Source organism: Arabidopsis thaliana, chromosome 3 (genome assembly GCF_000001735.4).
Source record: "Arabidopsis thaliana chromosome 3, partial sequence".
Taxonomy (NCBI): domain Eukaryota; kingdom Viridiplantae; phylum Streptophyta; class Magnoliopsida; order Brassicales; family Brassicaceae; genus Arabidopsis; species Arabidopsis thaliana.
Window position 1 is genome coordinate 8,032,723 of NC_003074.8, and position 26,983 is coordinate 8,059,705.

Consider the following 26,983-nt stretch of genomic DNA (forward strand, 5'->3'; position numbering starts at 1 on the left):
GTTTTTTTGCACCTAAACCAATTTTTGACCATAAACCGGAAGTTTTAGACCGAACCCCAAAGTTCTTGGGCCAATTAACATATTTCAACTCCTCGGCACCAGACAAGGTATCCCTATTATATAGCCTCTCCTTATCTTGGATTATTATTACGCAGTTTGTTGATGAGCGTCCATGTCATAGCAAAGAAGTCGAGTATAAGAAAAGCTTATTTATTCCTCATAGCTTACAAAATTAATACAGCCTATAATCACTTTTATATATTCGTACAGCACAATAATAAAAATATGCTTACTATAACATCAAATTATCGTTTAAACTCCATTATTATCATACGCTAATTACACAGTTGTCTCTAACATAGTTTACCATTATTTATAGTTTCAACATATTAGTAGATTACAGAACTACGCTTGCGTTATTGTACATTTTAAACTCCTTCCTGACATCACAAGCATAGAAATTCACCGTTGACAAGTCTATTGCCCGAATTTGGGTTTTGATGCTGCAGAAGGTTCGTCGGAGAGAACTTTAGCAATGGCTCTGATGGTGTTTGGAGTAGTCCGACAACATCCTCCAAACAGAGAAGCTCCTGCATCTCTCCATTTACTCACGTACGACACAAAATCCTCCTCTGACTCTCCCTCTGACTTCTGCATTAACACATTAAAAAATCTCCAAAAATCAGAATTGTAATTTGTGTTTTACTAGAATTTGATATAACGAACACTCACAATCCATTTCTTGTTCAGACCGTCGTAGACTTCCCCGCTGTTTGGGTATACAACGATTGGTTTGCGTGTCATCTGGTAAAAGAAATGACCAGTTGCTTCAGCCGCAAGGCACAAAACAGAGTAAAAGAAAAAACCCTAATTCCATCATTGTTTATACATACCTGGCGCAAGGAGATAATTAAAGCATGAATGTATCTTGGTGCAGTACAATTGATTCCAATGGCCACCACGTTCTTGCATGAATCTGCCACTTTCGCACATTCTACAACTGAATCTCCTCGTGGCACACTGACTCCGTCCTTGGAAGTGAACGAGAACCATGCCGGAATATCGATATCTTCCTCCTCAAGAAGATCCGCATAAGCCTATGATTCGTGAAAAACGATATATTTATACAGTAACATCATGTAATATTATCACAACTACCAAAATGCAACCACTACTAGACTAACAGTACTTAATAGTTAGTTAAGAACTTTATTTGGTTAGACTGTTTTTTTGTCAACCACGTCAATGCTTGAACTAGGGATATAATACAACGATGGACTAACGAAAGCTACTAGAATAGAATACATGTTCAGTTAAAAAGAAAATTTTAGATACCTCTGCTTCGAGCTTATTTGGAATAGTCTCGAATGCTATTAGGTCGGCTCCAGATTTTGCTAAGATTTGAACTCTTCTTCTATGGAAATCCTTTAATGTCTCCTTACTCACAGAATCTCCATATATCCCACTGCAGAACAATTATGAGGAATAAAATTAAATTTCTTTAACTGACCAAAACTTTTGTTATGACTATGATTTTTCCAATTTTATACACAAATGTAACAGACAAAAATGACTAGGATCGATCAAAGAACCTGTATTCGGAGCCGTCAGCGAGATAAGCTCCATAGCTACCAACGGAAGCTGCGACAAGAATTGGTCTCCGGGAAGCTTTTCCAGCGTAGGCGAAATCCCATGAACCCTTGGTGCATCTGTTGTAGAAAATCTCACGTGCCTCGTACGTGATTTCAACGCTCCTTCTAAGTAAATTTTCTGCTTCTCCCACCGATAGACCTTTTGCCACAAAACCTTGTATCGTCGCCTGTATAATAAATTAATTTGTTTAAGTACCTTGATGCATTTTGAAACTAATTTCCTTTTTTTTACCACATTTACTTCAAGCAAACAAACCAAATCAAACTATTTAGTTAATATAGGCCAAAGTACCTGGTAAGATGCTGTTATGATGATATTTGCTCCAGATTCAAGGTAATCCAAGTGCACCTATTAGAAGAAAATAATATAATTGTCTGTTACAAACATATTTCTGATATGTTATTATATATTTCTGATTGTAGTTGTTACTTATTAGCAGAAAAAGGTAATAAAAATCTCTGGGAACAATGGAAAAGAAAAGTGGAAAATAATTACTTTGATTTCTATAGAAATTAACTAGTCAAACTAAATTCAAGAAAAATACATATATATATATATAGGTTAAATTTCCTTAAAAGTGTCGTAAATGGTGTAGCCTGTAATTTGTTGTTATTTTTTGTTTCCTTTGTTTTCTTTGAATTCTTCTTTTGTACTCTACAGTCTACACGTAAGACCCATCGTGAATCAATTAAAAGTGGTACTAGAAAAATGGAGTGATAATGTAGTAAACGTCGTGGTATGACGTACACGTTAGCGGCTCAGCTTTACTAGTTTACTACGTGGCATATTACTGTTTTTATCTACATTTATGCACTAATATAAACGGGTCGAGTAGCTCTTTTTCTACTTACTCTTGTATGCATATGAGTTTCATCCAATACATAGAACTTAAGAAAACTAAAAAAATGAAAAATGAACTCGTTGCAAAGAAATAAAACCATGTTTATAAAGTTAATGGAATCAAGAATCCAACTAAAATATGTTTGGACAAATACGTTATTTTGATGCTATTTAATCGAGTCCATCATCCAATAACTAGATCATTCTAAATTTTGCTTAACATGAGAATTAATTTCATAGAAGAAATAAATATTTATCAACGTACGACTAAAACCATCTTAGAATAAAAGCTATAAATTTCTACATATGTGTGACCTTTGTAACAAGGTGAGGAGAAGTAATAAGGCACTTAGCACTCCAAAGTGGATCATTGATATCAGCTCCGTGGCGCTGTAGCTCCGTCGCAAACCCTCCATCCACCACCGCATAACCACCGCACTTCTCCAAAAAATCTGTCATCAACGACGACGTTTCTTCTTTCACGAAAGATCCCATATTGATTTGAGTATAAACAAAGTGTGTACGTCTCTAATATCGAGACAAATACTATATAGATGATGAGATATTATCTTTGATCGTGAGATTCATATGGTTGGTTTTCCACGACATCACTAAGCTTTATATATAGGAGGAGATACGGGAAATGTGAAAAAGACATATATGTCCCTTATGGTAATGTTGGTAAATAACTAAATATAGCTGTGGCTCGACCAATAAATTATGTACCGACCTATAAGCTTTGTAACGAGGAAAACGAGCGAATTATCTTGAAGAGAAATTAAAATAGTACTAACCAAAAGTGGATAATTGTGAGATTGTGTTAACAAAAAGTAAGTGGATATTTAATGAGTAAACTTTGGATCAGACAGCAACGTTACATGTGATTCCTTTGCCTGCCGTGTGGGAAATCAGCTATCCAACTATGTGCCACGTTATAAGTAGTTTATATACACCTCAATATTACGTCTCTCCCAATTTGCGTAAATGTAAATAGACTTATTTCTCTGTTAAAATACTTGGTATCTTATTTATTAGGTTTATTGAATGCGTTATTTTACAATATTTTATCTTTCTAATTAGTCATCTAATTATGTGGGTTTGTTTTTTGATAGGGAAATGAGTGAACTTCTTTTCAAGCATGTGTGATCCGGGCATATCCGACTAAATTCCAGAGTGATCAAAACGGCCAAAACATCTTGTCCACCAAATTTTCATTTGGACTTTCGACCTAATTCCAATTGACCACGTGCATCTTCGGATCCAGAAATAAAATATGAATATAAGTCATGCTTCTTATGTTATAATTCTAGATGTGTGGTATTGAGACTAATTTGTAACATGTTTATTGCATTCAATCTAACATCTTCCATTCTATTCAATGTAAATGGTTGGATTTGTAAGTGAAAGATGCATCTTTTCCTGAGTCCTGACACTTGACATGTGCAATTGTGTCTATAAATGAGGATCATGAAATGTAGGGAAGAGTTCAGGGGAATAAGCAAGTTATGAAAAACACAGAGGAACCGCGAAGAAAGGTCGGTCAAACATTCAAACCAACCAAAAAGATCCAAAAAATGCAATGGACTACATTTAAGAGACGTGAAAACCGGGGTTGAGAAAGCGGAGGCGGACGAAGATTCACCCAACTAGTGACATCTAGTGATATATCTCCTCTCTTAATACTCCCTTTCTCTGACTTATGATTGTCTTTAAAAACAGTATTAAGTGTAACCTTAATCTTCTTTCTCTCATAACTACTCTTTCAATTTATGTGACTAAACAAGTCATAGCCTTGTCATTTTTCATGCATTCTAATAGTAAACCCTTTACAAATAGAAAGAAAGATGCATCTTACTAAATAGAGAAAATTTGCACACACTATGCTATGTATATTAAAACAGAGGCCTTAACTTATCACAGTCGTTTCAAAAAATATGTTATATGATTTTCCAATGTATATTGGACCAAACGACAATATTCATATTCACAGTGACAGAAATAATAATAATGTGTATATATATTAATAATGAAAATCTTTTTTTATCTTGACAGATTAAAGAAGAAGAAAAAAAACAGAGCATTGCTCCAAAATTCAATGTGAAGGTAAGTAAGTAAATAAATAAAGGTAAAAAGAGAGAGGGGGTAAAATTAGGGACCACGACCAGAGACAAAGCAGAAACAGCCAGGTCTCTGATCTTCCGGGATCATTCCACCGCCTTTGGTGGTGTCGACAGCTTCAAGCAAACTCACAACTTCCTCCATCTCTGGTCGTTTCTCCGGATTAGCTTCCCAACATCTCTTCATTATGGTCGCCAATGCTGTTGGACAACATCTTGGAATATCCGGTCTCAGATTCTGTTTAAGACAACAAACCAACAATCTCAGATTCTCTCATTGTACAGTAGTGACCAAAATAAACGAAACCGGAAAAACCAAACCGAAATTGAGCCAAAATTTGGATTCTGTTCTGTTTAACCGATCAGACTAAAAACTAGCCTAAACCGGATTAACTAACCCTATGAAATTCCAAAAGCCAAGAGAGACAAACTTAAGTTTCACAAATTTTACATATTTCATAACTTTGAAAGATTCAGAACTTGGGATTATATTATAAGTTCCACTGACCTGACGAACAACAGCAGAAGAAACATCAGCAAAGCTGAGATCAGGATAAGGCATATCACAACAATAAATCTCCCACAAGCATATCCCAAAGCTGTAAACATCACATCTTCTGTTGTATGGCTTGCCATCAAGAACCTAATCAGATTACTATAAATTAGATTTTGAAACCAAACAAAGAAACCGCATTTTGTCTTAAATGTTATCTCTGTTTTTGTGTACCTCTGGAGCCATGTATCCAAGAGTTCCAGTTTCTCCAGTCATGTCTTTTGGATTCTGAGCTTCAACTCTAGCAACCCCAAAATCAGCAATCTTTAGATTCCTCTGATAATCCAAAAGCATATTCTCTGTTTTCACATCGCGATGAACAATCCTCTCTGAATGCAAATAACTTAACCTACATAGATGAAATCACCATCATCATGATTGTATCATAAGTTTCTTTCTTGGAGATTAAAGAATGAGTTTTGTAAATTACCCTCGGGAGAGATCGAGAGCGAGTTGAACCACGACTTTAAAAGCGAGTTTCTTTCGCCTGTTTCGGAACAAATACTGCTTAAGAGTTCCTCCAGGGATATACTCCACAACGACACAACAAGCTCGTTGAGGCAACGAGTTCTCCGTCTCAGCTGATGAAGGTATCTTCAAATTCGCTGTTCCCATTGATGCTCCCACAAACTGGTTTTATCCATAGAGTCTCATTCATTACATACACACACACAAAGATAGACCACTAAAGAGGTTATTATTATTACCCTTGTGACATTAGGATGGTCAAGCTTATGCCAAACCGCAACTTCTTGACGAAATGAAGCACGTAGAGCAGATGTCTCAGCCGTTGTCGCGTAACCATCTTCTCCCCAATCAAGTACTTTCACTACCATTAACATAAAACCAACACTAAGCATTAAAACATGAGACATTCACAAACAAAAAGTTTCAATATTTGTGTATCTCTTACCAGCAACATCTTGACCATCATATATGCCTTTGTAGACAATACCATAAGCACCACGAGCAATGACATTCCTCATCTCTAATTTAGCCAATTCAATTTCCCATTCCTCCTTAGGCTTAGGGTGCTTCTCAATGCTTCTTGACCAAACCCTACTCAGATGTTTCTCTAGCTGGATATCCAAATTCTTCAAATCAATCTTATCAGCTCGGAAAATCATGTCTTTCTTGCTATTGTTTCCATCAGCTCCTCTGTTTCTGAGGTTGTTTTCCGGTGAAGCTTTTGTCTCGTTTCTTGTTTCCATCTCTCTTTTTTTCTTTTTTTTCTTGTAAAACAATAATCTCAAAGACACACAAAACTCAAATAACCCTAAAATTCAATCAGACTTAATTCAAGCAATCACCAAACACAACACAGAACTAATCAAAATTTTCATCATTATCAAATTTGTTTTTAGAGAATTTAGCAAAATATGTTAAATAATGATTTTAAAAATTTGGTGCAGAGAACCTGATTTTTTTTTTATTCTTTGTAAGAATTTATTTAAACTATTACACCAACCCCAAGTTCTTGTTCCTGCACACGTTCTTCTGACATTCCAGATTCTAATACAACATGAATATTAAAAATAAAATTTTCAAAATAGCGTTGAAATTCAATAATGTTTTATATAAATAAGAGAAAATCGAATTCACAAAAAGCCAATAATTCAACAAGAAAATTTTCTTTACAAAAAGTAAACCCTAAGACACCGACTCGTCGTCCACTATTATCATTGACCCAAGATAAATTATAAACACACAAAAACACCAATAATTTTTTTCTATATTATCGTAAACAAGATATACTTAAATTTCAGAAATCAACTAGACCATGCAAAAAAAACACAAAACCCTCAAGGAAATAAAATCTGAGAATTTGGTAGAAGTTTTTTTCATCCAAAAAAATATATTTGGTAGAAGAAGAGATTTGAAAGGGTTTAGGTGATTCCTTCTCCGAAAAACAACCTCAGAATAAAAAACAGAGGATCAAGGAGAGATATGAGAAAAAAAGAATCTAAAGAGAGCGAAGAAAAATGAGTTTAGGAAACGAAGAAGGAGAGGCTGAGAGTGAATGGCGGAAGAAGAAAAAAAGAATGGCTTAATTTGAGTAAGGCTGGTTTTAAGGAGACGTATTTGCTATTTGTTTCTCTACTCAGAGAAAAAATTTGACCTATTTAGGCAAAAATATACAGAATCAATGTACCAATAGATTTATTCTTTTGTTATAATGACAATTTGTTTAAGCCGTTGAAATTTGTATTGGTTTATTTTTAGTCCAAATAAGTCTGTTAGTGGGATGGTAAAATATATTACCAAAGATCTTGATGTTAAGAAATTTGTTCTTTCCTTGTTCAAAATGATATTTTATATAGGGTGCAAGAATGACAAATCTTTGTTTTTAGAAATGTTTGAACCAAAAATTTGCACTACAATAAATAATTTTCTTTTGCATTTAGTCGTTAACGGGTGTCCTTTCGCATGTTTGGGTGGCTGTGTCCATTATTCCCCACTGATATAATGTTGCATTTGATATATTTGTCCTTACAGTCCTAAGATATGATGTGGTTTTTAAAGAAACTCAGATTTTTAAGCATTTCTAAATTTTGTAAGATTAATTTTCTTTTTTAATACTATTTAATGTTTTTGAAATAGATCATTTCTGAATTTTGTTAGATTAAAGACTATTTTATCAAAACAAAGAATAACTTAGGCAGGTTCATATTTGCATCTTGTATGCTAATTTACATAAAGAAGTATAAATAAGTAAAAAGAAGAAGAAGAAGTGAAAGAGTACGATACGTACAAGGTTAGGTACCTTCTAATAATATTCGCTGGTTGTGTTTTGTCGTGAAACGAAAGAGATAAGGTTTGACATCTTTGTGTATCTATTTGCAAATTTACAACTTTGTCGCCTCTTCCATACTTATATTATTATTATTATGCTTTAGCTTTACAGATCAGATTTCAAATTAAAACAACAAAAATACGCAATGGGTGTCCTTTTGAAATTTTTTATTCGTAATCACGATGATGTTTTTACTAATAATAATAATATAGTTATATCGGATGTACATGAATTTCCAACTTAATAATCAGTTCCCCTTTTGCAAAAAAAATAATAATCAGTTCCTCCAATTTAAAGTTATGTATTTTAGAATTTTACATATCAATAAATGTTAAATTAGTTTTATGAGTTTCTTTAGTGATACTGTTATAAGCTTGATTTTGTTTCTTTCAACTTCTCCTAATTTGTTTACTCTAGTTTAGACTTTTGCCTTTTGGTAAGATTGTGTAAATGTTTTGGTTTATATTTCAGCAACATATTGTTTGTCCACACGTCTGTAACTAAAATGGTTTTAACGTTGGAGTTTATACGTTAACAATCTAGAGGTCCATGTAATGTTCACTTCAAAGCCCAACTATGGAATGGGCTTTACTTGTAGTGGAATATCAAAACTGCAAAAATAAAATTCTCTGGATTATTGAGATTATCAAAACTATACATTCTTTAAATTTCCACACTTAATCAAGAGGTCCATGTAATGATTATTGAGATTTGAGATGATATGCTTTTTCCAAAAGAGAAAGATAAAACTAAGCTTTGTTTGTTAAGTATACTTCGCAAGTACAGAAGTCAAAAGATGCAAGACTTCCATTCAATTGTTTAGTGTTTACCACAGAAAGAAAAGCAGAGAGAGAGTTGCAAAACCCAAGGTCAACAAAAATCGTCAATGATAATTTAAGCAATGCATAACAAAGAAATGAAAATAACTGCCTACAAATTAAATGTGAAGAGAAATAGACAGACAAATAATGTATATACAATAAGATGAAAGAAATGCATTTGTCGTCTCATACTTGTCCCAAGTCCGATTATTATGGTTCAAAAAAAGCCAAATAACAAGAGTGCAAATTTATTTTGAAAATCCAAACAATCGTCGTTTGTTCTGTCTTTTGTTTTTTAACGTTTGTTCTGAGTTGTACACTTTCTCCTTGAAATATTCGGTGTTGACATCCAACAAAATGCTTAGATTCGAATATGAATTATATATGGAGATGGAGAATAATTATAAACTAAAACTATCCTACCAAATAAACATTTTGGATCAATTAGTTATCCCAAACATTTTATCCCATGGGATCACACATTTTAGATTTCTACATCATTCCCTAAAAAATGTTTAACAAATTCAAAAATTAGAAAGCAACAATCATTTAAAGTGCTTGTATATAATTTAGTTGATTTTACTAAAGTCGTGCAATTGATTCTCATTACAAACAAGTTATAAGCTAGTCTTGATTTTGACACAAAGAGAAAGTGATTATTCAGAAAAAATATATATTATGTGGGTAGATGTGACTGAAGGATCCTACATTGGATGATTAATTTACATAAAATCTAGATATAACTCTATGGACTTAAAAATAATAATGGATTCTATGTATAATGGATGACAAAGAACAAAAACGAAGGAGATTCTATAGTACAAATACAAAGGCCAAATGATGACTTTGGTAAGATGGCTTTTCTTGTGGCCATTTGTAGTAAGCAAGATGATTTTTAATTTACTTAATTAAAAATGTAACAGCAATTATTTTCTTAATATTCCGTTAATAAACAACCTGACATGCACAAACAGTTCATGGAACAGCTTTTGAATATCCCAATACATTAACACCTGATTTAGTACATTATACACTGAAAATTATATTTAAAGACTGACCAAATATATAATACATAGATATCAATCAAAATGTTATAGAAGATGCTTCTTTTTCTTATTTTTTGAAGAAAAAAAAATGCATTGTTGTATGTTTTTTATGTCACGTGATGTGTCATGTGGCACGTGACAGTGAAGTAGCAGCATGAATGAAGAATGGTCGACATTATGATTATCGCATGGAGCCACTTTTGCCAGAAGAAATGTTTTCAGCTCTATCCATATCAATACTCGAAGACATATTTACTCTATACTTTAATAAGTTTTTATTTGTTACAATCACTTGACTAGTAGTTTTAGTTAAGTTAAGCTCCAAAAACTTCTTGAAAAGCTCCGGTAGAAGGATCATGCCTTCGGTTTCTTAAGCCGTGATTTGATGGCTAATTGTATACATATCGTCACACATAATTCGTATTTTCTTTAGCCGAAAATCCCCCGCAACATTACTAGAAAATAAAATGTTTAAGTAGATATAATTTCATTTTTCATCATTCAAAAGAGAATTTTCGTTCCATATTTCCCTTTCTATATCTCACGATTCACGTACCGATGAAAAGGACCGTTGCTACGAACATTTGGAGCATTCGCTTTATGGCGTCACGGGAAATACATTTTTTGGCTAGGAGAAATAAATAGCTAAATTTATTTTATTTCAGAAGGTAGCTAATATATTAAAACAACAACATATGTCACAAAAAAATATTCATGCAATTTTTTTTCACAGTTCACCATGGGTGCGTAATAACTGTATTCACAATCCATCATCATGTACAGTTATCTTTAGAGGTGACATTAACTTTTCAACAACTATTTAACAAGTAGACGTACATACGTACGTGAAAACAATTTCGTTGCGAGTTGTTAGTTACAACATACTTGGACGTTGAGACCATTCACAGTAACTATATTTCACATTTCCACTTTTACATGTGAGTGTGTAACATTGAGGCCATTCACGGTGACTGTATTTCTTCAAGTTAAATAAAGTTTTGTTTTTGAGCTAAACCGGTTAAAAAATACACATACCATATTCAAATCTTTATAAACTTATATAATCCAACTATTTGCAACCATGTACACACTATTGTAACATTCTTTGGTAATGTCGATATACTTTAACGATTCTTATAATATGGGAGATATTTTATGATAATGCCATAAAATTATCATAAAAGGCTTGAATATCTCTGAACGTTACATTTAAAAAGAAATATTGGAATTATGATTATGACTATAACTTCGAATAATTGACCAATTAATTTCAATTTAAGTGTCATGATGATTACACATAAGTGCTTTCTCGTGATTAGCAATATTCAGCCAGCAATATATTTTATTAATTCCAAATCTCCATGTTAAACAAAAGCCTTGTAAGTTGTAATCTCATAACGTGTGTTTCTTTTTCATTCCGTTCTAGAATCTTCTTTAATCCAACACTTAATACTAGTACTTAATTATCATGTATTCTCACGAGATAATTACATTTATCGAGCACAAAAATAAGTTTAATTTATCTTAACGAATCACTGTTAATACGGTCAAATAATTATAGGTATATCAACAATGACAAGTAGTAGTCAACAGAGTCAGTAAAAACCACAGAGAAAAGATAGGAATTTATTTCTCTTTTTTGTTGTTCATCATCTTTATATATACAAAACAAAACAGAAGGTGCAGCGAAAAGGAACTGTTGATTATTGCAGTTACTTAAATTTTATTTTGCATAACCAAAGCAAGAAAAAAAAGGAGCAAAGATTAAGGTGATGTCCGTTACTTTATTAAAAGCAAAATCGATACGATATTTATTTTTGTACAGAGAGACAACAGCGAGTGAATTGATTCTCAAAGAGACGTGTACGTAGAGGTGTATATATAGACAACATAAAAGAGAAAGAGAGAGACAAAGACAAGTGTTGGGGTCACCTTTTGTGGTCTCTGTTGGATTTGGTTTGGACTATCTTCACGAGATTATCCTCATCTTCCCGCTTCTTCTCTCCTTTGAATCTTTCTTCGTTGTTCTTTCACTTTCTTAAAGAGGATGTGAGATTGTTTTTGGTAGTTAGAAAATGGATACACCGGAAAAGAGTGAAACCCAGATCGGTACTCCAGTTTCTAAACTCAAAGTCGAGGTTTTTTATTCTATATCTATCTCAAAGTTTCATGCTTTATTAGTTTTCTCGTTGTTCCTCTGTTTCTGTGATGGGTTTTTTGGTGTCTGTTCGACTTTTCTTCATTGAATCGTACGGTTTTGTGTAAAGCCCTTGTCTTAATTTGTTGCATTTTAGTCAAAGTTTCAGTTTTTAATCGGTTATTGGAATGAATTGTGTTGAAAGTTATGGTTTTGATGATTGGAGAAGAATTTGAGATCAAAGTGTTTTTTTGTGCAATGCAGGATTCACCAGTGTTTAGTTACATATGCAATCTCTCACCAATTAAGACTATCAAACCAATTCCAATCACTTGTCCTTTAAGCTCTCTCAATTACGCATCTCCACCTTCTGTTTTCACTTCTCCTCACGCGGTTTCTCATAAAGAGTCTCGTTTCAGAAGGTATAATCAATCTCTCTTCTCCTCTGAGTCCTTCTTAGTGTACTCTTCAAAGTTGTTAATAGGAATGTGTTTGGTTGCAGTCAAAAAGATGTGTCTGCTTCTAAAGAAGTTGGAGAAGAAGAAGCTTTAGTCGGTAGCGAACCGGAACAAAGCTACAAGAATGACTGCAATACTCCTAGAGTTACCAATGATGTGAAAGACAATGGTTGTGGGAAGGATTTGCAGGTGATGATGGACAATGTCAAGAAGAAAAGTGATACTCCGGATTGGGAAACTTTGATTGCTGCTACAACAGAACTGATTTATGGCTCACCGAGAGAGTCAGAGGCTTTTAGTTGCTTGTTGAAGAAAACTTCAAACTCTGAAGCACGTCTACGTGGTAGTATAACTGCAACATCGGTGGCTGTTACGAATACCGATGTAGTCAACAATGAATCTGAATCTGTTGATGTGAGTATAAGGCTTTGTGAATTACTACTTTAGCTTTTGGTTCTTGACTGTTCATTGTCTCTGAAATGTTTCTTTTTGTGGGTGTGTGTGTGTGTGGCAGGCTCTTTCGATATTGCACCGTGGTGTGAGAAGACGGTGTTTAGACTTTGAGGTTAAGGGGAATAATCAGCAAACATTAGGAGAATCTTCATCTAGTTGTGTAGTACCTAGCATTGGTCTGCATCTTAACACCATTGCAATGTCCTCTAAGGACAAGAATGTTGCTAATGAGTATTCATTTTCCGGTAACATAAAAGTCGGTGTGCAAAGTTCTCTGACTCCGGTGCTTCATTCGCAGCACGACATCGTGAGAGAAAATGAAAGCGGGAAAGATTCAGGACAAATTATAGAAGTGGTTCCAAAGTCTTTAGCTTCAGTAGACTTGACTCCAATAAGCCCCAAGAAGAAAAGGCAAGTTTGTCCCGAAACTTGCAGAAACAGATTTATGGTAAATCTTTTTTCTAACAATCTGTTGGCATTTGAAACATGCAGGCGTAAGTCCGAACAATCAGGAGAAGGCGACTCGTCATGTAAACGGTGCAACTGCAAAAAATCCAAGTGTTTGAAGCTGTAAGTTGAATACACCAATCTTTGGCTTGCTTTGAAGTAGTTTTTTGTTGAGTCTCTTGTACTGTGTTTCCCTCTGCAGTTACTGTGAATGCTTTGCTGCTGGATTTTATTGCATAGAGCCATGTTCATGTATAAATTGCTTCAACAAACCTATCCATAAAGATGTTGTCCTGGCTACTCGCAAACAGATTGAATCCCGCAATCCACTTGCATTTGCTCCTAAAGTCATCAGAAACTCAGATTCCATCATTGAAGTTGGTGTAAGTGTTCTCAATATTTCCTTTTACTTATCATCCTCAATACATTTATCTCATTGAAAAGGCTATAAAATTCTGCATTGGTTCACAGGAGGATGCAAGTAAAACTCCAGCTTCAGCGCGACACAAACGAGGCTGTAACTGCAAGAAATCAAACTGTCTGAAGAAATACTGTGAATGCTATCAGGTATTTCCATTAAACTCCATACACATCAGTGTAAGATTCCCTTCTGTGGATTGGTTCTGATTCATTGATCGTGTAGGGCGGAGTTGGTTGTTCTATAAACTGTAGATGTGAAGGATGTAAAAATGCATTTGGCAGAAAAGATGGTTAGCTTTTACTTCTCCACTTTATCATAAACACACAAGTCTCTTGATCTTTTATTTGACAAGAGTACACAATTTCTTGCAGGGTCTTTGTTCGAACAAGATGAGGAGAATGAAACATCTGGCACACCCGGAACAAAGAAAACACAACAGAATGTCGAGTTGTTCAAACCTGCAGCTCCACCTTCAACACCAATTCCATTTAGGTAAAGAAATAATCTCAAATACAATCAAATATGTGTCCATTTACACTTCTCCTGATTAACTTTATTAACCTTTGTTTTCAGACAACCACTGGCGCAACTTCCAATCTCATCCAACAACAGACTGCTACCTCCACAGTCTCATTTTCATCATGGAGCTATTGGATCATCTTCCTCAGGGATATACAACATCAGAAAACCAGACATGAGTTTGTTGTCTCATTCAAGAATCGAGACAATCACAGAGGATATTGATGATATGTCTGAGAATCTAATCCATTCTCCAATAACTACTCTATCTCCCAACAGCAAAAGGGTTTCGTTGTCTCATCTTGATTCACCAGAGTCGACTCCATGGAGAAGAAATGGTGGGGGGAGGAATCTGATACGTTCGTTCCCAACGTTTCCTTCTCTCACTCCACACCATTAAAATTCTTTGAATGTCAACTTCTAGTTGGTAGTTTTAACTTACACAGACAACATACGCAAACATTTACAAGTTTAGTAGCAGTATTGCGTTAGTTTTTACAATGGTTGTGTAATAAAAATGTTAAGTCATTTATCAATATCTTGACAACATTCCTCGTCTAATATCACAAATGTAACCTTATTTATTCAACAATTTTCATGTAAAAACAATCTTCACAATTAATAATTTATTGACTAACTAATAATAATCTTGTTCAAAGAGGATGACAAAAGAGAAAGAAAACCAAAAAACAAGCTGGTCGACTAATTAAGTTGCACTAGACTTGGAACATAAGACCACACAATTGGGTAACACCTTCTGTCTGATTCTCCAAGATCCACTTCTTTCATGGATCCATCCACTCCAATGATGTAAGCTATGTAGCGCTGTATTCTGTAGCCTTTATCAAAAACAACAGCGACTTTCTTCTCCTCGTCAATGAAGAAACTCCCCAAACAAAACTGAAACTGAGGGCCAATGAGTTTTCTTATACTCACTGATAAGAACACCTTGCTGTTCCAAGACACCGCGTTGGGCTCAATCTTAGACGTGACCCAGATCTCCATCATTAATGTATCCCACGGCTGATATAAAACAGCAAGCTGCTCGTCTCTAACATTGGATACACTCAAAGCATCTTCAGATTCAACAAACTGAAACGGAAGAGGCAAAAGTGGTCCAAATGTCTCTCTTGTGAAATCAAAAGAGAGTAAGAAAAACTCTTCGTTTGTTTCACTTGTTTCGTAATACTTCTCTTCAGCAACCCAGAAGGCATTTCCCTTGAGAGACACGCCACTATTAATAGTCCCTAATTGCCAGTCTGGAGTGACATGAAAAACCCTCCATGAATTAGAGTTAAAATCGTAGATTATGAACTCATGAAAATGGGGTCTCAAACAAGTAATACACCTCAAGATTTTGTGGGATTTGCTGCTCTTGTCGTATCCGAGAGCATAAGAATAGCTGTCGAATTTGTTGAACTGATGTGTGGGCTCGATTGACCGGGTATGCCCCCAATACGGGTTCCAAACCACGAGCCTAGTCTTGGCTTGGGTGATGCTGATGCATAACAATAAACCGTCGCAGTGAAAGACTTGAGATATATCATCAACTTCGTCGCCTAAGCTAATAACTTTAGCTTCACGTTTTATACATGATGATGATGATGATGATGATGATTCAACGACGTTGTTATCAAGATTGACTCTCATCAAATAAACCCTAAAATTCATCATCATGACCACCATAAAGTAAAGAGTAAAGCATTAATTGGGCCAAAAATGTAACGAATGGGCCTGAGTGTTATAGGTCCAGGTAAGGGAAAGATGACGTCACTTAGTGGATGGACTAAAAGAGTGATATGATTTGGACTTCATAGTTCACACTGTTTCGCACCGGCGCGGACAAAGTTTTTTTTTTGTTCGAAATCCGACAACAACCCTAGATTATAAACAAAATAAACCAGTGTCTGCATAGAGGCAATGTAGATGTGATTTTTGCTGGAAAATGGACAAATCCCAGAAGAATCCTACTTCCCAGATCGGAACTTCAACTCCCAAATCCAAATTCGAGGTTTTTTTCCTTAATTTCCTCAAAGTTCACTCCTTTCGTTCTTTACAAGCTCTGCATTTTTTTTTTGAAGAAGATAGTGTTCTGTTTTCTGGGTTTTGCTTCATGTTTCTCGCTTCAGGGTTCTGCGATTTTTTTTGTTGTTTTTTTTGTCGACGAGGTCAATTTCATGAATTGACCAAAAAAGGTCTTATTTTGTTTCGAAAAATCAATGATTTTGTCTTTTTGGTAAAAACATTTTTAGCTGTGGATTTGCCTTGAGTCTAATTGTAATTGGTCTACAATGTAGGATTCTCCAGTGTTCAACTACATAAGCAACCTCTCTCCAATTGAGTCGGTCAAATCTATCTCCACTGCTCAAACGTTTAGCTCTCTTAGTTTCACATCTCCTCCTCCTGTGTTTACTTCTCCTCACGTCATTTCTCACAGAGAATCCAGATTCTTCAGATGGTAAACAACCAAATTCTCTTCTTGTTGTTTTAGTAGAGGATGATGATGTTTACTGTTGTAATTGGTGTTTGTTTTTTGTTGTTGTAGTCATAACTCTGTTGATCGTTCAAAGCACTTAGAATCTTTAGATGGATCTGCTGTTAAAGGAGAAGTTGTAGTACCATTAGTTGAAGATCTAAATAAAGAAGCTTCTTTGGAAGATGAAGAAGAAACTTCTGTTGAAACGTCTTCTGAGCTGCCACAGATCATGAAGTTCGATAGCCAAACTTCTGAGCATAGTGATTCACCTTGCACTGAAGATGTTGTTATTGAAGCTTCATCTGATCCTCCTCGAGGAGACAATGGTTCGTCATCCGAGGATGTCACGATGGGACTTCAGAATATGCTTGTTGTTCGGGAAGGGAATGACACTCCTGGTTGTGGACGTTTGATCTCAGATGCAACTGAGCTGTTAGTATTTCGATCTCCGAATGATTCTGAGGCTTTTAGATGCTTGGTCGATAAAATATCAAGCTCAGAAAGACGGTTCTGTGCTGGTGTCAAGTCTACAAAGCGGCCTGATATCAACAAAGATATTCCAGCCAATGGATCTAGTAATGAAAATCAGCCTTTGGCTGTGCTTCCTACAAACGAGGTAAATTCAGGAATACATTTTGAAATGACTTACTTTTCCCTCGAATGTGAATAGTAACTATATTTGGGCTTTTGATTAAACTGAGATGTTTATTTTGCGTTGTGTTTGTTTGTGGTAGTCTGTCTTTAACTTGCATCGTGGTGGCATGCGAAGACGCTGCCTTGACTTTGAGATGCCAGGGAAACGGAAGAAGGATATTGTTGATGATCAGCAATCTGTGTGTGACAATAATGTGGCTGGTGAATCTTCCTCGAGCTGTGTTGTACCTGGTATTGGTCTTCATCTAAACGCCGTTGCAATGTCTGCAAAGGACAGTAACATCAGTGTCATACATGGCTATTCCATATCTGGAGAGATTCAAAAGAGTTTCTCAGGCTCTACCACTCCAATTCAGTCCCAAGACACTGTGCAAGAAACTTCGGACCAGGCAGAAAACGAACCTGTAGAAGAAGTTCCCAAAGCATTGGTGTTCCCAGAGTTGAATCTAGGCAGCCTTAAGAAAAAGATGCAAGTTATTTCTTGAGTAAAGTTACATAACAGATTTGTATATCTACTTTATTTGTGTTTTTCTTATCTGTTGGCGTAAATGTGCAGGCGTAAATCTGAACAAGCTGGGGAGGGTGAGTCATGTAAACGATGCAACTGCAAAAAGTCTAAGTGTTTGAAGCTGTAAGCTCATACCCCCTAGCATCTCGTTAATTCCTACCTGTTCAAAATAAAAAACTGAATTGCCTTGAAGTAGTTAACCATTGTTTGACTCCCTTTTCTTTCTGCAGTTACTGTGAATGCTTTGCTGCTGGGGTTTATTGCATAGAGCCATGTTCATGTATAGATTGCTTCAACAAACCTATCCATGAAGAAACTGTTTTGGCTACCCGCAAACAGATTGAATCCCGAAATCCACTTGCATTTGCTCCTAAAGTCATCAGAAATGCAGATTCCATCATGGAAGCTAGTGTAAGAGCTCTCTATTCCATCTTTTTATTCCCCCCCCCCCCCCCCCTCTCTCACTCTCTCTGTCCTCCATTAATCTAAGGGATGACATCGTTATCTTGCACAGGATGATGCCAGTAAAACCCCGGCTTCTGCACGACACAAACGTGGCTGCAACTGCAAGAAATCAAACTGTATGAAGAAATACTGTGAATGCTATCAGGTTTTCCTTTCATCGTCTATTCATATTGTATTCAATATTTTTCTGTGTAAGTTATATTCAATGGTCTGATTTAGATACTTTGTTCCTAATGATCTTGTAGGGTGGAGTCGGCTGTTCCATGAACTGTAGATGCGAAGGATGCACAAATGTATTCGGCAGAAAAGATGGTTAGTATTCGTAGCTCCATTTTCCATTACTGTTTATAACCCCAGACCCAAAGTCTTTTGATTTAACGTTACTTTAATCTCAGGGTCTTTACTTGTTATCATGGAAAGCAAACTAGAGGAGAATCAGGAGACATATGAGAAAAGAATAGCAAAAATCCAACACAACGTCGAGGTGTCGAAAGAAGTGGAGCAGAACCCAAGTTCTGATCAACCTTCGACACCACTGCCACCGTACAGGTAATTGTATTAATGTTTCAAACAATATACAAACAAGGCAGCTACTGATTTGCTGTTTACCTTTGTTCTGCAGACATTTGGTGGTTCATCAGCCATTCTTGTCTAAGAACAGACTGCCTCCGACACAGTTTTTTCTTGGCACAGGTTCTTCCTCTTTCAGAAAACCAAACAGTGATTTGGCGCAATCACAGAATGAGAAGAAGCCTCTTGAAACTGTGACTGAGGACAAAACAGAGATTATGCCTGAGATTCTCCTCAATTCCCCTATAGCTAACATCAAGGCCATCTCTCCCAACAGCAAGAGAGTCTCTCCCCCTCAACCCGGCTCCTCGGAGTCAGGCTCAATCCTAAGGAGAAGAGGTAATGGCCGGAAGCTGATACTACGGTCTATTCCAGCATTTCCTTCTCTCAACCCAAATCAGTGAATCAAAAACAATTTGGTTAAGCTATGGAAAAATTCTTTGTATCTTTGTAATGTTCCAGATCCTATTAGCCTATCATTGTTTCCATAACATAAGGCATAAGCAACGTTATTGTAAGATACTTTATTCTAGTAGTAGTAGGTAATGTAATAGTACATTCTAGTTCATAATCTTCCAGAAAGAACGTCCTAAACTGGACTTTGAGAAAAGCTAAGTTCGAAACATAGAGTCAAACCAGATACATACAGTTTAGCAGAAACTACAAAGATTACTCATTTCATTTGCTCTAATATTTCAGAAACCATGCAACAAAATACTTCTAGAGTCAGTACCATGATTATATAGTGAAAAATAAATAGTAAGCTTGATGCTGTTACGTTAGAATCCACCCTACTCTTCATTACCGGAAGATCTCATACAGCCGCAGAAACGATTTTTCTTCTTTCTCGCTGTCCTTTTGCCACCTTTATGGATAATGTCTCTCAAGAGTATAACTGTCCTACTCTCAGAGAACTTTCTCCTTCCTTTACTCTTGGTTGCTCCCTCTTCAAGCTTCAGCACTGTTCGCTCAATGTTCTGCATTTCTTGCTGCATCTGCTCTATCTTCTCAGACCCAATCCTTGACTTCTCCATAACCACTTTTCTATAGATATCTCTGACATCTCCGGTCTCCTCAATTTCGTTCGAAAGAATCTCATTTGTGTTTGCAAGCTGAAAGATGGCTTCTTCCATTTCTTTCATCTGTTTCCTCACTCTAGCAAAATCAGGGTTAGTGAACTTGCCTGGCTTCTCGTTTATCTCCAGCTTGCTTTTCAGATCTCTTAGGCTGATTCTAAGGCTTGCCAATCTTCGAGAATCAGACAAAAGTCTCTCCAGAATCTTTGCATTGTCCTCAGTGCTTCTAGATAACTCTAGTTTGTCAACAACTCCAACCATTTTCTCAGACTGTGATTCAACAGAGGGATTCCTGCTTCTGCGATGAAGACGGGGAATCAAAGGCTTCTTTGAGTTTTTATTGTTGATCAGAAACTTTATGCTGGATTCTGGTTCAGCAGCCTCTTCCCATAATTCAAGCATTTGGTCACTCGAACCACGACTAGTTCTCCGGCTTCTTCCATAGGACGTTGTGTCTGCAACTTGATCAAGGGGAATGTCTTTCATTAATGAACCATTTTTCGACTCAGTCATCGCAGGTGATCTAGGCTGTCTGATTTCACCCGAGAATTGGTCCTCAAGTTCAATCTCTTCAAACAGCTTGCGGTCTTTGCTTCTGTGTGAAGAGCTTCGTCTTCTCAGCTTCCCACGCCTCTTTTTTTCCTCAGCAACTGCTTGCTTAATGGTTTTGATTCTTGTTTTCATGTCCTGCAAAAGCACAATTCCATTGTCTAGGTTGGTACTGCAATGTCCTACAGGTTCTTGAGAGACTGCTGCTTCTTGATGTTCATCATTTTGGACACCCTGGGGAAATTGGAAGTTATTAGTTCATGAGGCATATATGCAAAACGCACAGGTTTCACCAAATGGAAGCCTAGGTACAAGTGCCAGGAGAATGAGAAAGATGAGGTAAGATGCCAAATAGAGAAAACGGGAATAAGTTTATGATAGATCAGGCCAGAGAGTTCTATCAGTTTACCTCTCTGCGTCTACCAGCTGGCACAGGGAGTTTCATCAACGACAAGGCATTTTGCTCAAGGGATCTGACATCTTCTGCTAGAGATGCTACCACAGGATCATAGGCAGACAGTTGAGTCTTCAGCTCAGACACTTCAAATTCCAAGAATCCAACCGTTTCTTTTATTTGGTTTATCTCTGTGGTCTTTGTAACAGCTTCATCTTTGAGATTTTCACAAACTCCAGTGAGTTCTTGAACTTTGTTCTCAAGCAAGACTTCACGGACAGCTGAGATCTGTAGATCAAAGTAGAAAGATGTTGCTTCAGCATCCCAAAGTCCAAACTCATTGCTTTTCTCCTGCAGCTCTGAACTCAAGAACTCCTCTCGAACTCGGTGTTCTTGGATTTCCTTGTGTAACAACTTTACCTCAGACTCCAAATTCTCCTTCAAATTGCTAAGGATTTTAATCTCTTCATCCTGTCTCCCAGCAAGGTCACACAGTTCAGAATTCCGCTTCTCTAAATTTCCTTTCAGTTTCCTAGATTCTTTACAGTCTTTCCTAAGCTCTTCAACTGCTTCACACAGTTCAGCATTTGCATTATGTGTAGCCTTAAGCATCTCTTCAGCTTCCAGGAGCTCTATCGCCTTCTGTCTCAAGGTTTCCTCCTTAACTAAAATTTGATGTTCTAAGAGATCATTTAGCTCATTGGCTTCTTCGAGGCTTTCCTGTAACTTTTCCAGCTTGCTGTTAAGCTCCTGACTATCCACCTCTTTCCCTTTTAATATCTCCTCCAGTGTCTCAACCTTCTGCTTCAGGCCACTATTAATGTTTTGTAAACTATTCAGGTTTTTAGCAAAAGCTTCAGCCTGCTCGGCCTTTTCAGACCCAAGAGACTGGTAAACCACAGACACGTTGTTCAAGGCGATAGCTTCTTCAAGAATAGCACCATTTTCTTCCTCGAGTATACAAATTTCACCTTTAAGTTCTGAGAATTTCAGATGCAAACTTTTGTTCTTGCCAAGAGCATCTGAGTAATCTTGATGCAAAGCCATGTATGACTCATGCAAATTTTCAAACTTCAAATGCTCTGTTTGTAGTTCAGCTTTAAGCTCTAGCTCCCGCTGCTCTCTGTCAATCAGTTCTGATTTCAACTGCCGGTTCATTTCCAATAGCTCGAGTCTGTCCTTTTTCAGCATTCCATAATGATGTACTATCGTCTCCAGATCTTTCTCTACATCACGTTTCTCTGATTCCAACTTCATGCCATCTGATTGGAATTGTCCAAGTAGAGATAAGAGCACAGAGTTCTCAATTACAAGTCGCTGCGTCTCGTATTCAGCGCTAGAGAGTGAACATTTTAGTTCATTAATCTCACCCAAGACACGTGAAACAGGAATTCTCTCTTTTGCAATCTTCTGGTCAGCTGTCTTACAATCTGCTTCAACTTGAAGTGCCTTAAACACTTGACAAATTGCACCCCTGAAGTTATCAATCTCATGCACCAAAAATTCTGCTTCCATCTGTTGCTCAAGATTCTCGCTTTCGAGCTCAGCAATGAGTTTCTCTGAAAATGATGATGCCTCAGCATATTTCTGGCACTCAATCAGCAGAGAAAAGTTCTTCTGCTCCAAGTCTTCTATAAACTTTTGCAAGATGAAGATCTCGACTTGAGCATTTACAGCTCTGTCAAGCTCTTCCTCAAACTCCTTTTTTCTGGAGCGACACTCTTCTCGAAGAAAGCTCACGTTATTCTGAAGATCTGCCAATCTGGTGTCAGTCGATCTTTCGTAACTAGCACGCTCTTGCTTCTCAGTGGCAAGTGAGACTCTTAACTCTTCCACTTGAAGATTTTTGAACTGTTTTTCCCTCTGTAGGTCAGCATATTTTCCTTCCAACTCAGTGAACTTCTTCTCCAAAACTCCTAGCTTCTCCTTAACTGCATTTAACTGGGAGATAAGAGATTCTCTTTCCTTTATAAGCTCAGCCTTATCGTTTTTGAGCAACTGGAAGAATTCTTCAAAGCATTTTGATTTCTCCTTTACACATTGAAGCTCAATGTTTGCACCAGAAAGGGATGTCTCCAATAACGAGTTCTTTTCCAAGAGCTTCTGCATATTCTCAGTCATGATTTGCAATTGAGAAAGCAAGTTAGCTCGCTCAGCAATAAACTCATATTTCTCTCCTCGTAATGACTCACATCTTTCTTGCAGATCCTTTGTCTTCTCCCTAGAACCATCTAGTTTAGTGTTTGATTCCAGAAGCAATTTCTCTAGACAAACATTCTTCCTAAGAATGTTATCAAGTTCACGCAGCTTCTCAGTAAGAGCATCTTTATCATCACTCTGGTGGTTGCACAACTCAGTCAGTTTTGAGTTCTCGTCCTGTAGTTTCCTCACAGAGCAGGCAAGGGATTTGGGATCCAAACCTGCAAGATTCACTTGCTCCATTATTGCTTGATACCTCTTATTCAAGCTGTCAATTTCATCCTTCAGACGACGGATCTCTTCTTGAAAGGCACTGCTTTGGTTAATATGTCTTGCAACTTCTTCCTCAAGTTTTTCTTTTATCTCCTTCAAGCTAGAAATCTCACATTTCTGAGTCTCCAGGAAGATCATAGAAGAATCATTTAGTTCACTTAAGTTTTGGTTTTCTTCTTTAACTGAGCTGATGTCACCTTCCAACTTAAGATTACGAGTCTCTAAGTCCCGCAACATGCCAATCCTGCTTTGAAGTTCTGAAGTGATAACCTTTTGTTCCTCTTGGGACTGAGAATACAAACTTTGCAAAGTCTTAAGGCTGACTTCGATTTCTAAATATCGAGAGTGCTCATCTTCGATTAAAGATTGAAACTTTTCAAGCTCGTTTTGCTTCTGAAAAATTTCTTGATCCTTAGCTGCTAATTTATGCGTTAGACCATCTGCTTCTAGCTTCAAAGTTTCATTCGAGCTCTCCAAAAGAGTACACTGGTCCTCTACAGTCTTCAATTTTGCAGCTCCAGCCAGAACTTCACTACTCAGTCTTTTGGCATTGTCTTGAGCGTGCGAAACTTCTCTCTCTAGCTTAGATATAGTTTCCAAACACTGCTGGTACCGAAGACGCAAACCGTCCTTCACTTCATTAACCTTCACAAGTTCATGTCTCAATGCTTTAATTTCATCTTCTGCTTTTGCAGACTGATTACTAAAATTTTGAGCATTTTCCTCAGCGTCTCTAACCTTCTTCTCTAGATTAGATATCATCTCAAGGCATCGATTGTATTCAGCTAAGCCGGCTTCCTTCTCAGAATGCAATCTACTATGCGCTTGCTTGAGATTCTCCACTTCTGTTTCTGCTTTCGTTGCTCGGTTGGTGAGCCCCTTCACATCTTCCTGTGCATGAGAAAATGATTCCTCCAGCTCCGTTATTTTCTGCATGGATTCATTATACCGAAGAAGCGCTGCATCCCTCTCAGCTTCAAGCTTTGCAAGTGCTTCTGCAAGTATCTTAGTCTCAATCTCAGCTTTGCTAGCACGTTCATCGAGACCACTAACATCCTTTTGAGCAACCTCAAGGTCTTTTTCCAGTCTAGAAAATTTGTTCAAGCTTAGCTGATACTGAAGATTCAAGGCCTCCTTCTCAGCTCCAAGCTCAACCAATGTTCTCTTCAAGCTTTCAACTTCTGTTTCAGAATTTCCTAAGTACTCAGTCAGCTGACTCAAACCTCTTTTACTAGTGGCACTGTCAGAGTCATAAAATGGCTGGATTCCAGGTGGCATTTTCTCAGGCGTACGTGGCTCAGAACATGAAGATGAAGCAGAATCCTCAATCATGTCGAAAGGCACTTGGTTAGGGAACGCCTCAGCCATGGTTTTATGCGCGTGACAAAGCTCCACAGTGGCATGATCATACCTCTCTGCTAATGCACGATAAGCTCTATAGAATTCTTCCACAAGTTTCATCAGCTCTGGACGTTTCTTGTAATACATCTCTGCCCTTCTTGCAAAAGAATCTGCATCTTCTTCGATGAGTTTAATCATTGCCTTCACTTTGGAATCCATATCTACATCAAGAAAATAACCGTAAGCAATAATACAAAGGAACAAAACACTTAACACTTTAGAACATAGAGAGAAAGAGGCACCTGAAAGGTTCTGCTGAATCCATTTAGAGTTTTTGGGAATGTGACTATCCCACCACCAGGAGTATAACCGCCTGGACTCTGAGTGCAAGACAGTAGCCATCACACCGGCTGCTAGAAGCACAAAGAGTGGTCTAGACTTCACCCAAGGGTGGTCAAGTCCAAGATAAGGATTCCAGGCCAGAATCAATCTCTACTAACTCAAACTGAAGACATCTTTGTTCTCTATGTGTCAGGCTTTTCACCTACAAAACTGAAACAATGTCACACAATAAGCAATTAAATTGATTAGGCTTAAAGCAAAATTTTATACTCAAGTTAAGTGGAATCATTAGAGCAATACAAATATCCGGATTTAGGTCTAACTGGAAAGTAATCTACAGAGAAAGCAAACCAAAATTACTTTCCAACAGAACAGAGACAAAGAATCTCTTAACAGAGAAGTATTAGTCCAAATACTTGTAAATCAAGAGATTACACAACATGGAAAAAAATCAAGACTTTTTTGGTTTAGTGAGGAAACTGCAGGCAGATTTTCTAATCAGCAAACCATTGCGGAACAAATGTACAAACACACTACTTATAGAAAGAGTGAAACTTTAACTCCAACAAGATCAAGAGGGACAAAAAAATGCAGAACATGTCGAGTTTTTTATCAGATCAAATTTACCAGAAATGAGCAAATGGGTTAGCTACAGAAACTCAAAAGATTGAGTCTTTCCTAAAGCAAAATGAGAGACAGACACAAAAACGACTCGTTGAGTAGATTGGATCCAAATGTCTTACAAGTGAAGTGTCAGAACAAATACTAAAACCAAAATGGATAGAAGAAGAACGATTAAATCATATCATAAGAAAAATGTGAGAGCCGAGAGAGATCATTAGAGAAGGAAACATACCGATGAAACTGAGAAATGGATGCAAAATGATAATGAAAGTCATCTCATTGTCTTCTCTAGTTCACACTCCAACAGCTCTCTCTCTTTCTCTCTCTTTGTGTCTGCAATTATATTCTTTTAGATTTGCAACTCTTTTTTGTGCGACAAAACTAAAAGATGAGAATGATTTGACGCACAACAGTAAATTTTTATTTTGCTTTTTTGGTTTTCATATAAAAAAGTAAAAAACTGTTATTTTGCCTTTTATTTTGGGTTTATTTTTTACCTTAATAATAATGAGATTTGTTTTGGAAATTGAAACGTTGAATAGAGTAGTAGTACTAAATTAACAAAAGTTAATTAGGGGTAGAAACTTATTTTAACGTGTAATTTTATTTTATTTATTTTAAATTGGTGTAATCAATGCAATTAAGGGAAAATGATACGGTCGTTGTGTGCAAATCCCTCGTAAAACTCGATTATTTTCTTAAACAGTTTTTAAAAATATTACGTAATCTTAATCGGAAATTTGGGGATTGTGTCAAGGTTGTTAACTTGTAGTTATCATTATTCAAATTTCATTAACTTGTAGTTTGAAAATAATAATCTTACATTAGATATCAGAAAACTATTTTCTTTATAAGAATCGGATTTTTATTTTCTTTTGTGGCTTTTGTAATAGCGGATTAGTTTGTGTGTGTCTAGTGATTTGTGCAAAGATTAGGTGACATTAATGTAGGTTGAAAAATTAGATCTGAATCATGAACGAAAAATGACAAATCTGTCCTTTGCTCAAAATGTGTTTTTTTCTTTCTTGGGTTTTACAAAAGGTAGGTCCTTTAACCTGTCTTCTTCTGCTCAATTTGACCGTAGGTCAGAAAAATGAAAAAAAATCTCCATAAATTTAAGAAAAATGTTGTTGCTATAGTTTTAGGAAGGTTTCTTGTTTAGCATGTCGTGTAAACTTTTAGTAGTTAGATAGATGTTGCTTTAATTGCTCATACTTAAGGAGAATAGAACACATTACACACACACAACTAAA

The 26,983-nt window shown here is 36.5% G+C and overlaps 6 protein-coding genes and 1 non-coding gene across 10 annotated transcripts; 3 read left to right on the top strand and 4 right to left on the bottom strand.

Annotated features, from left to right (window-relative positions):
• Nucleotides 1-194: 194 nt before the first annotated feature.
• HMT3 (homocysteine S-methyltransferase 3) lies at nucleotides 195-3,283 on the bottom strand. Its single transcript, NM_113173.3, has 7 exons — nucleotides 2,809-3,283; nucleotides 1,945-2,001; nucleotides 1,593-1,819; nucleotides 1,336-1,465; nucleotides 894-1,097; nucleotides 733-804; nucleotides 195-651 (listed from the first exon to the last, which is right to left on the bottom strand). Exons 1-7 carry the CDS (start codon nucleotides 2,986-2,988, stop codon nucleotides 478-480), a joined length of 1,044 nt encoding a protein of 347 aa, NP_566715.1. The 5' UTR covers nucleotides 2,989-3,283; the 3' UTR covers nucleotides 195-477.
• A 201-nt stretch (nucleotides 3,284-3,484) lies between these two features.
• Nucleotides 3,485-4,026, top strand: AT3G00420. Its single transcript, NR_143814.1, has 2 exons — nucleotides 3,485-3,512; nucleotides 3,606-4,026. It is a non-coding gene; the product is annotated as an uncharacterized misc_RNA (transcript).
• A 390-nt stretch (nucleotides 4,027-4,416) lies between these two features.
• AT3G22750 (Protein kinase superfamily protein) lies at nucleotides 4,417-7,430 on the bottom strand. The gene is made up of 6 exons (NM_113174.3): nucleotides 6,077-7,430; nucleotides 5,871-5,992; nucleotides 5,594-5,793; nucleotides 5,338-5,512; nucleotides 5,119-5,253; nucleotides 4,417-4,848 (listed from the first exon to the last, which is right to left on the bottom strand). Exons 1-6 carry the CDS (start codon nucleotides 6,372-6,374, stop codon nucleotides 4,642-4,644), a joined length of 1,137 nt encoding a protein of 378 aa, NP_566716.1. The 5' UTR covers nucleotides 6,375-7,430; the 3' UTR covers nucleotides 4,417-4,641.
• A 4,257-nt stretch (nucleotides 7,431-11,687) lies between these two features.
• SOL1 (Tesmin/TSO1-like CXC domain-containing protein) lies at nucleotides 11,688-15,541 on the top strand. Of its 2 annotated transcripts, none has more exons than NM_001338596.1 (10): nucleotides 11,688-11,933; nucleotides 12,226-12,383; nucleotides 12,464-12,833; nucleotides 12,934-13,283; nucleotides 13,365-13,442; nucleotides 13,522-13,702; nucleotides 13,791-13,886; nucleotides 13,963-14,029; nucleotides 14,112-14,232; nucleotides 14,314-14,808. In NM_001338596.1, exons 3-10 carry the CDS (start codon nucleotides 12,612-12,614, stop codon nucleotides 14,657-14,659), a joined length of 1,461 nt encoding a protein of 486 aa, NP_001325669.1. In that variant the 5' UTR covers nucleotides 11,688-11,933; nucleotides 12,226-12,383; nucleotides 12,464-12,611; the 3' UTR covers nucleotides 14,660-14,808. The 2 variants fall into 2 exon arrangements, with proteins under 2 accessions (NP_001325669.1, NP_566717.1); NM_113175.2 differs by having other exon boundaries at nucleotides 11,705-11,962; nucleotides 14,314-15,541.
• AT3G22770 (F-box associated ubiquitination effector family protein) lies at nucleotides 14,962-15,945 on the bottom strand (the record flags this gene model as incomplete). Its single annotated transcript, NM_113176.1, has 1 exon — nucleotides 14,962-15,945. The coding sequence occupies one exon, from the start codon at nucleotides 15,943-15,945 to the stop codon at nucleotides 14,962-14,964; it is 984 nt and encodes a 327-aa protein (NP_188916.1).
• Nucleotides 15,946-16,079: 134 nt separating this feature from the next.
• On the top strand, nucleotides 16,080-19,782 carry TSO1 (Tesmin/TSO1-like CXC domain-containing protein). The gene is made up of 10 exons (NM_113177.4): nucleotides 16,080-16,270; nucleotides 16,557-16,717; nucleotides 16,805-17,351; nucleotides 17,470-17,858; nucleotides 17,946-18,020; nucleotides 18,128-18,308; nucleotides 18,412-18,507; nucleotides 18,608-18,674; nucleotides 18,758-18,911; nucleotides 18,985-19,782. The coding sequence occupies exons 1-10, from the start codon at nucleotides 16,205-16,207 to the stop codon at nucleotides 19,334-19,336; spliced, it is 2,088 nt and encodes a 695-aa protein (NP_566718.2). The 5' UTR covers nucleotides 16,080-16,204; the 3' UTR covers nucleotides 19,337-19,782.
• On the bottom strand, nucleotides 19,497-26,060 carry NET1A (Kinase interacting (KIP1-like) family protein). 3 transcript variants are annotated; one of them, NM_001338598.1, is made up of 4 exons: nucleotides 25,963-26,060; nucleotides 25,067-25,316; nucleotides 20,967-24,985; nucleotides 19,596-20,791 (listed from the first exon to the last, which is right to left on the bottom strand). In NM_001338598.1, exons 2-4 carry the CDS (start codon nucleotides 25,164-25,166, stop codon nucleotides 19,724-19,726), a joined length of 5,187 nt encoding a protein of 1,728 aa, NP_001326409.1. In that variant the 5' UTR covers nucleotides 25,167-25,316; nucleotides 25,963-26,060; the 3' UTR covers nucleotides 19,596-19,723. The 3 variants fall into 3 exon arrangements, with proteins under 3 accessions (NP_001319620.1, NP_001326409.1, NP_188918.2); NM_113178.3 differs by having other exon boundaries at nucleotides 25,067-25,308; nucleotides 25,963-26,042; NM_001338597.1 differs by lacking the exon at nucleotides 25,963-26,060 and having other exon boundaries at nucleotides 19,497-20,791; nucleotides 25,067-25,364.
• Between the last annotated feature and the right edge of the window lie 923 nt (nucleotides 26,061-26,983).

Excerpts from the sequence above, each read along its gene's own strand:
- SOL1 (NM_113175.2), top strand. The coding sequence starts at position 11,900 with ATGGATACACCGGAAAAGAGTGAAACCCAGATCGGTACTCCAGTTTCT. Across the intron at positions 11,963-12,225 it reads TTTCTAAACTCAAAGTCGAG|GATTCACCAGTGTTTAGTTA; the intron begins GTTTTTTATTCT and ends TGTGCAATGCAG. Across the intron at positions 14,030-14,111 it reads TGCATTTGGCAGAAAAGATG|GGTCTTTGTTCGAACAAGAT; the intron begins GTTAGCTTTTAC and ends AATTTCTTGCAG.
- NET1A (NM_001338597.1), bottom strand. The coding sequence starts at position 25,166 with ATGGCTACTGTCTTGCACTCAGAGTCCAGGCGGTTATACTCCTGGTGG. Across the intron at positions 24,986-25,066 it reads GATTCAGCAGAACCTTTCAG|ATATGGATTCCAAAGTGAAG; the intron begins GTGCCTCTTTCT and ends TTCTTGATGTAG. Across the intron at positions 20,792-20,966 it reads CAGCTGGTAGACGCAGAGAG|GGTGTCCAAAATGATGAACA; the intron begins GTAAACTGATAG and ends CAATTTCCCCAG.
- TSO1 (NM_113177.4), top strand. The coding sequence starts at position 16,205 with ATGGACAAATCCCAGAAGAATCCTACTTCCCAGATCGGAACTTCAACT. Across the intron at positions 18,508-18,607 it reads AATACTGTGAATGCTATCAG|GGTGGAGTCGGCTGTTCCAT; the intron begins GTTTTCCTTTCA and ends ATGATCTTGTAG. Across the intron at positions 18,675-18,757 it reads TGTATTCGGCAGAAAAGATG|GGTCTTTACTTGTTATCATG; the intron begins GTTAGTATTCGT and ends CTTTAATCTCAG.
- HMT3 (NM_113173.3), bottom strand. The coding sequence starts at position 2,988 with ATGGGATCTTTCGTGAAAGAAGAAACGTCGTCGTTGATGACAGATTTT. Across the intron at positions 2,002-2,808 it reads CTCCTCACCTTGTTACAAAG|GTGCACTTGGATTACCTTGA; the intron begins GTCACACATATG and ends TTCTTCTAATAG. Across the intron at positions 652-732 it reads GTCTGAACAAGAAATGGATT|AAGTCAGAGGGAGAGTCAGA; the intron begins GTGAGTGTTCGT and ends GTGTTAATGCAG.
- AT3G22750 (NM_113174.3), bottom strand. The coding sequence starts at position 6,374 with ATGGAAACAAGAAACGAGACAAAAGCTTCACCGGAAAACAACCTCAGA. Across the intron at positions 5,993-6,076 it reads TGATGGTCAAGATGTTGCTG|TGAAAGTACTTGATTGGGGA; the intron begins GTAAGAGATACA and ends TGTTAATGGTAG. Across the intron at positions 5,513-5,593 it reads GCTCTCGATCTCTCCCGAGG|GTTAAGTTATTTGCATTCAG; the intron begins GTAATTTACAAA and ends TCATCTATGTAG.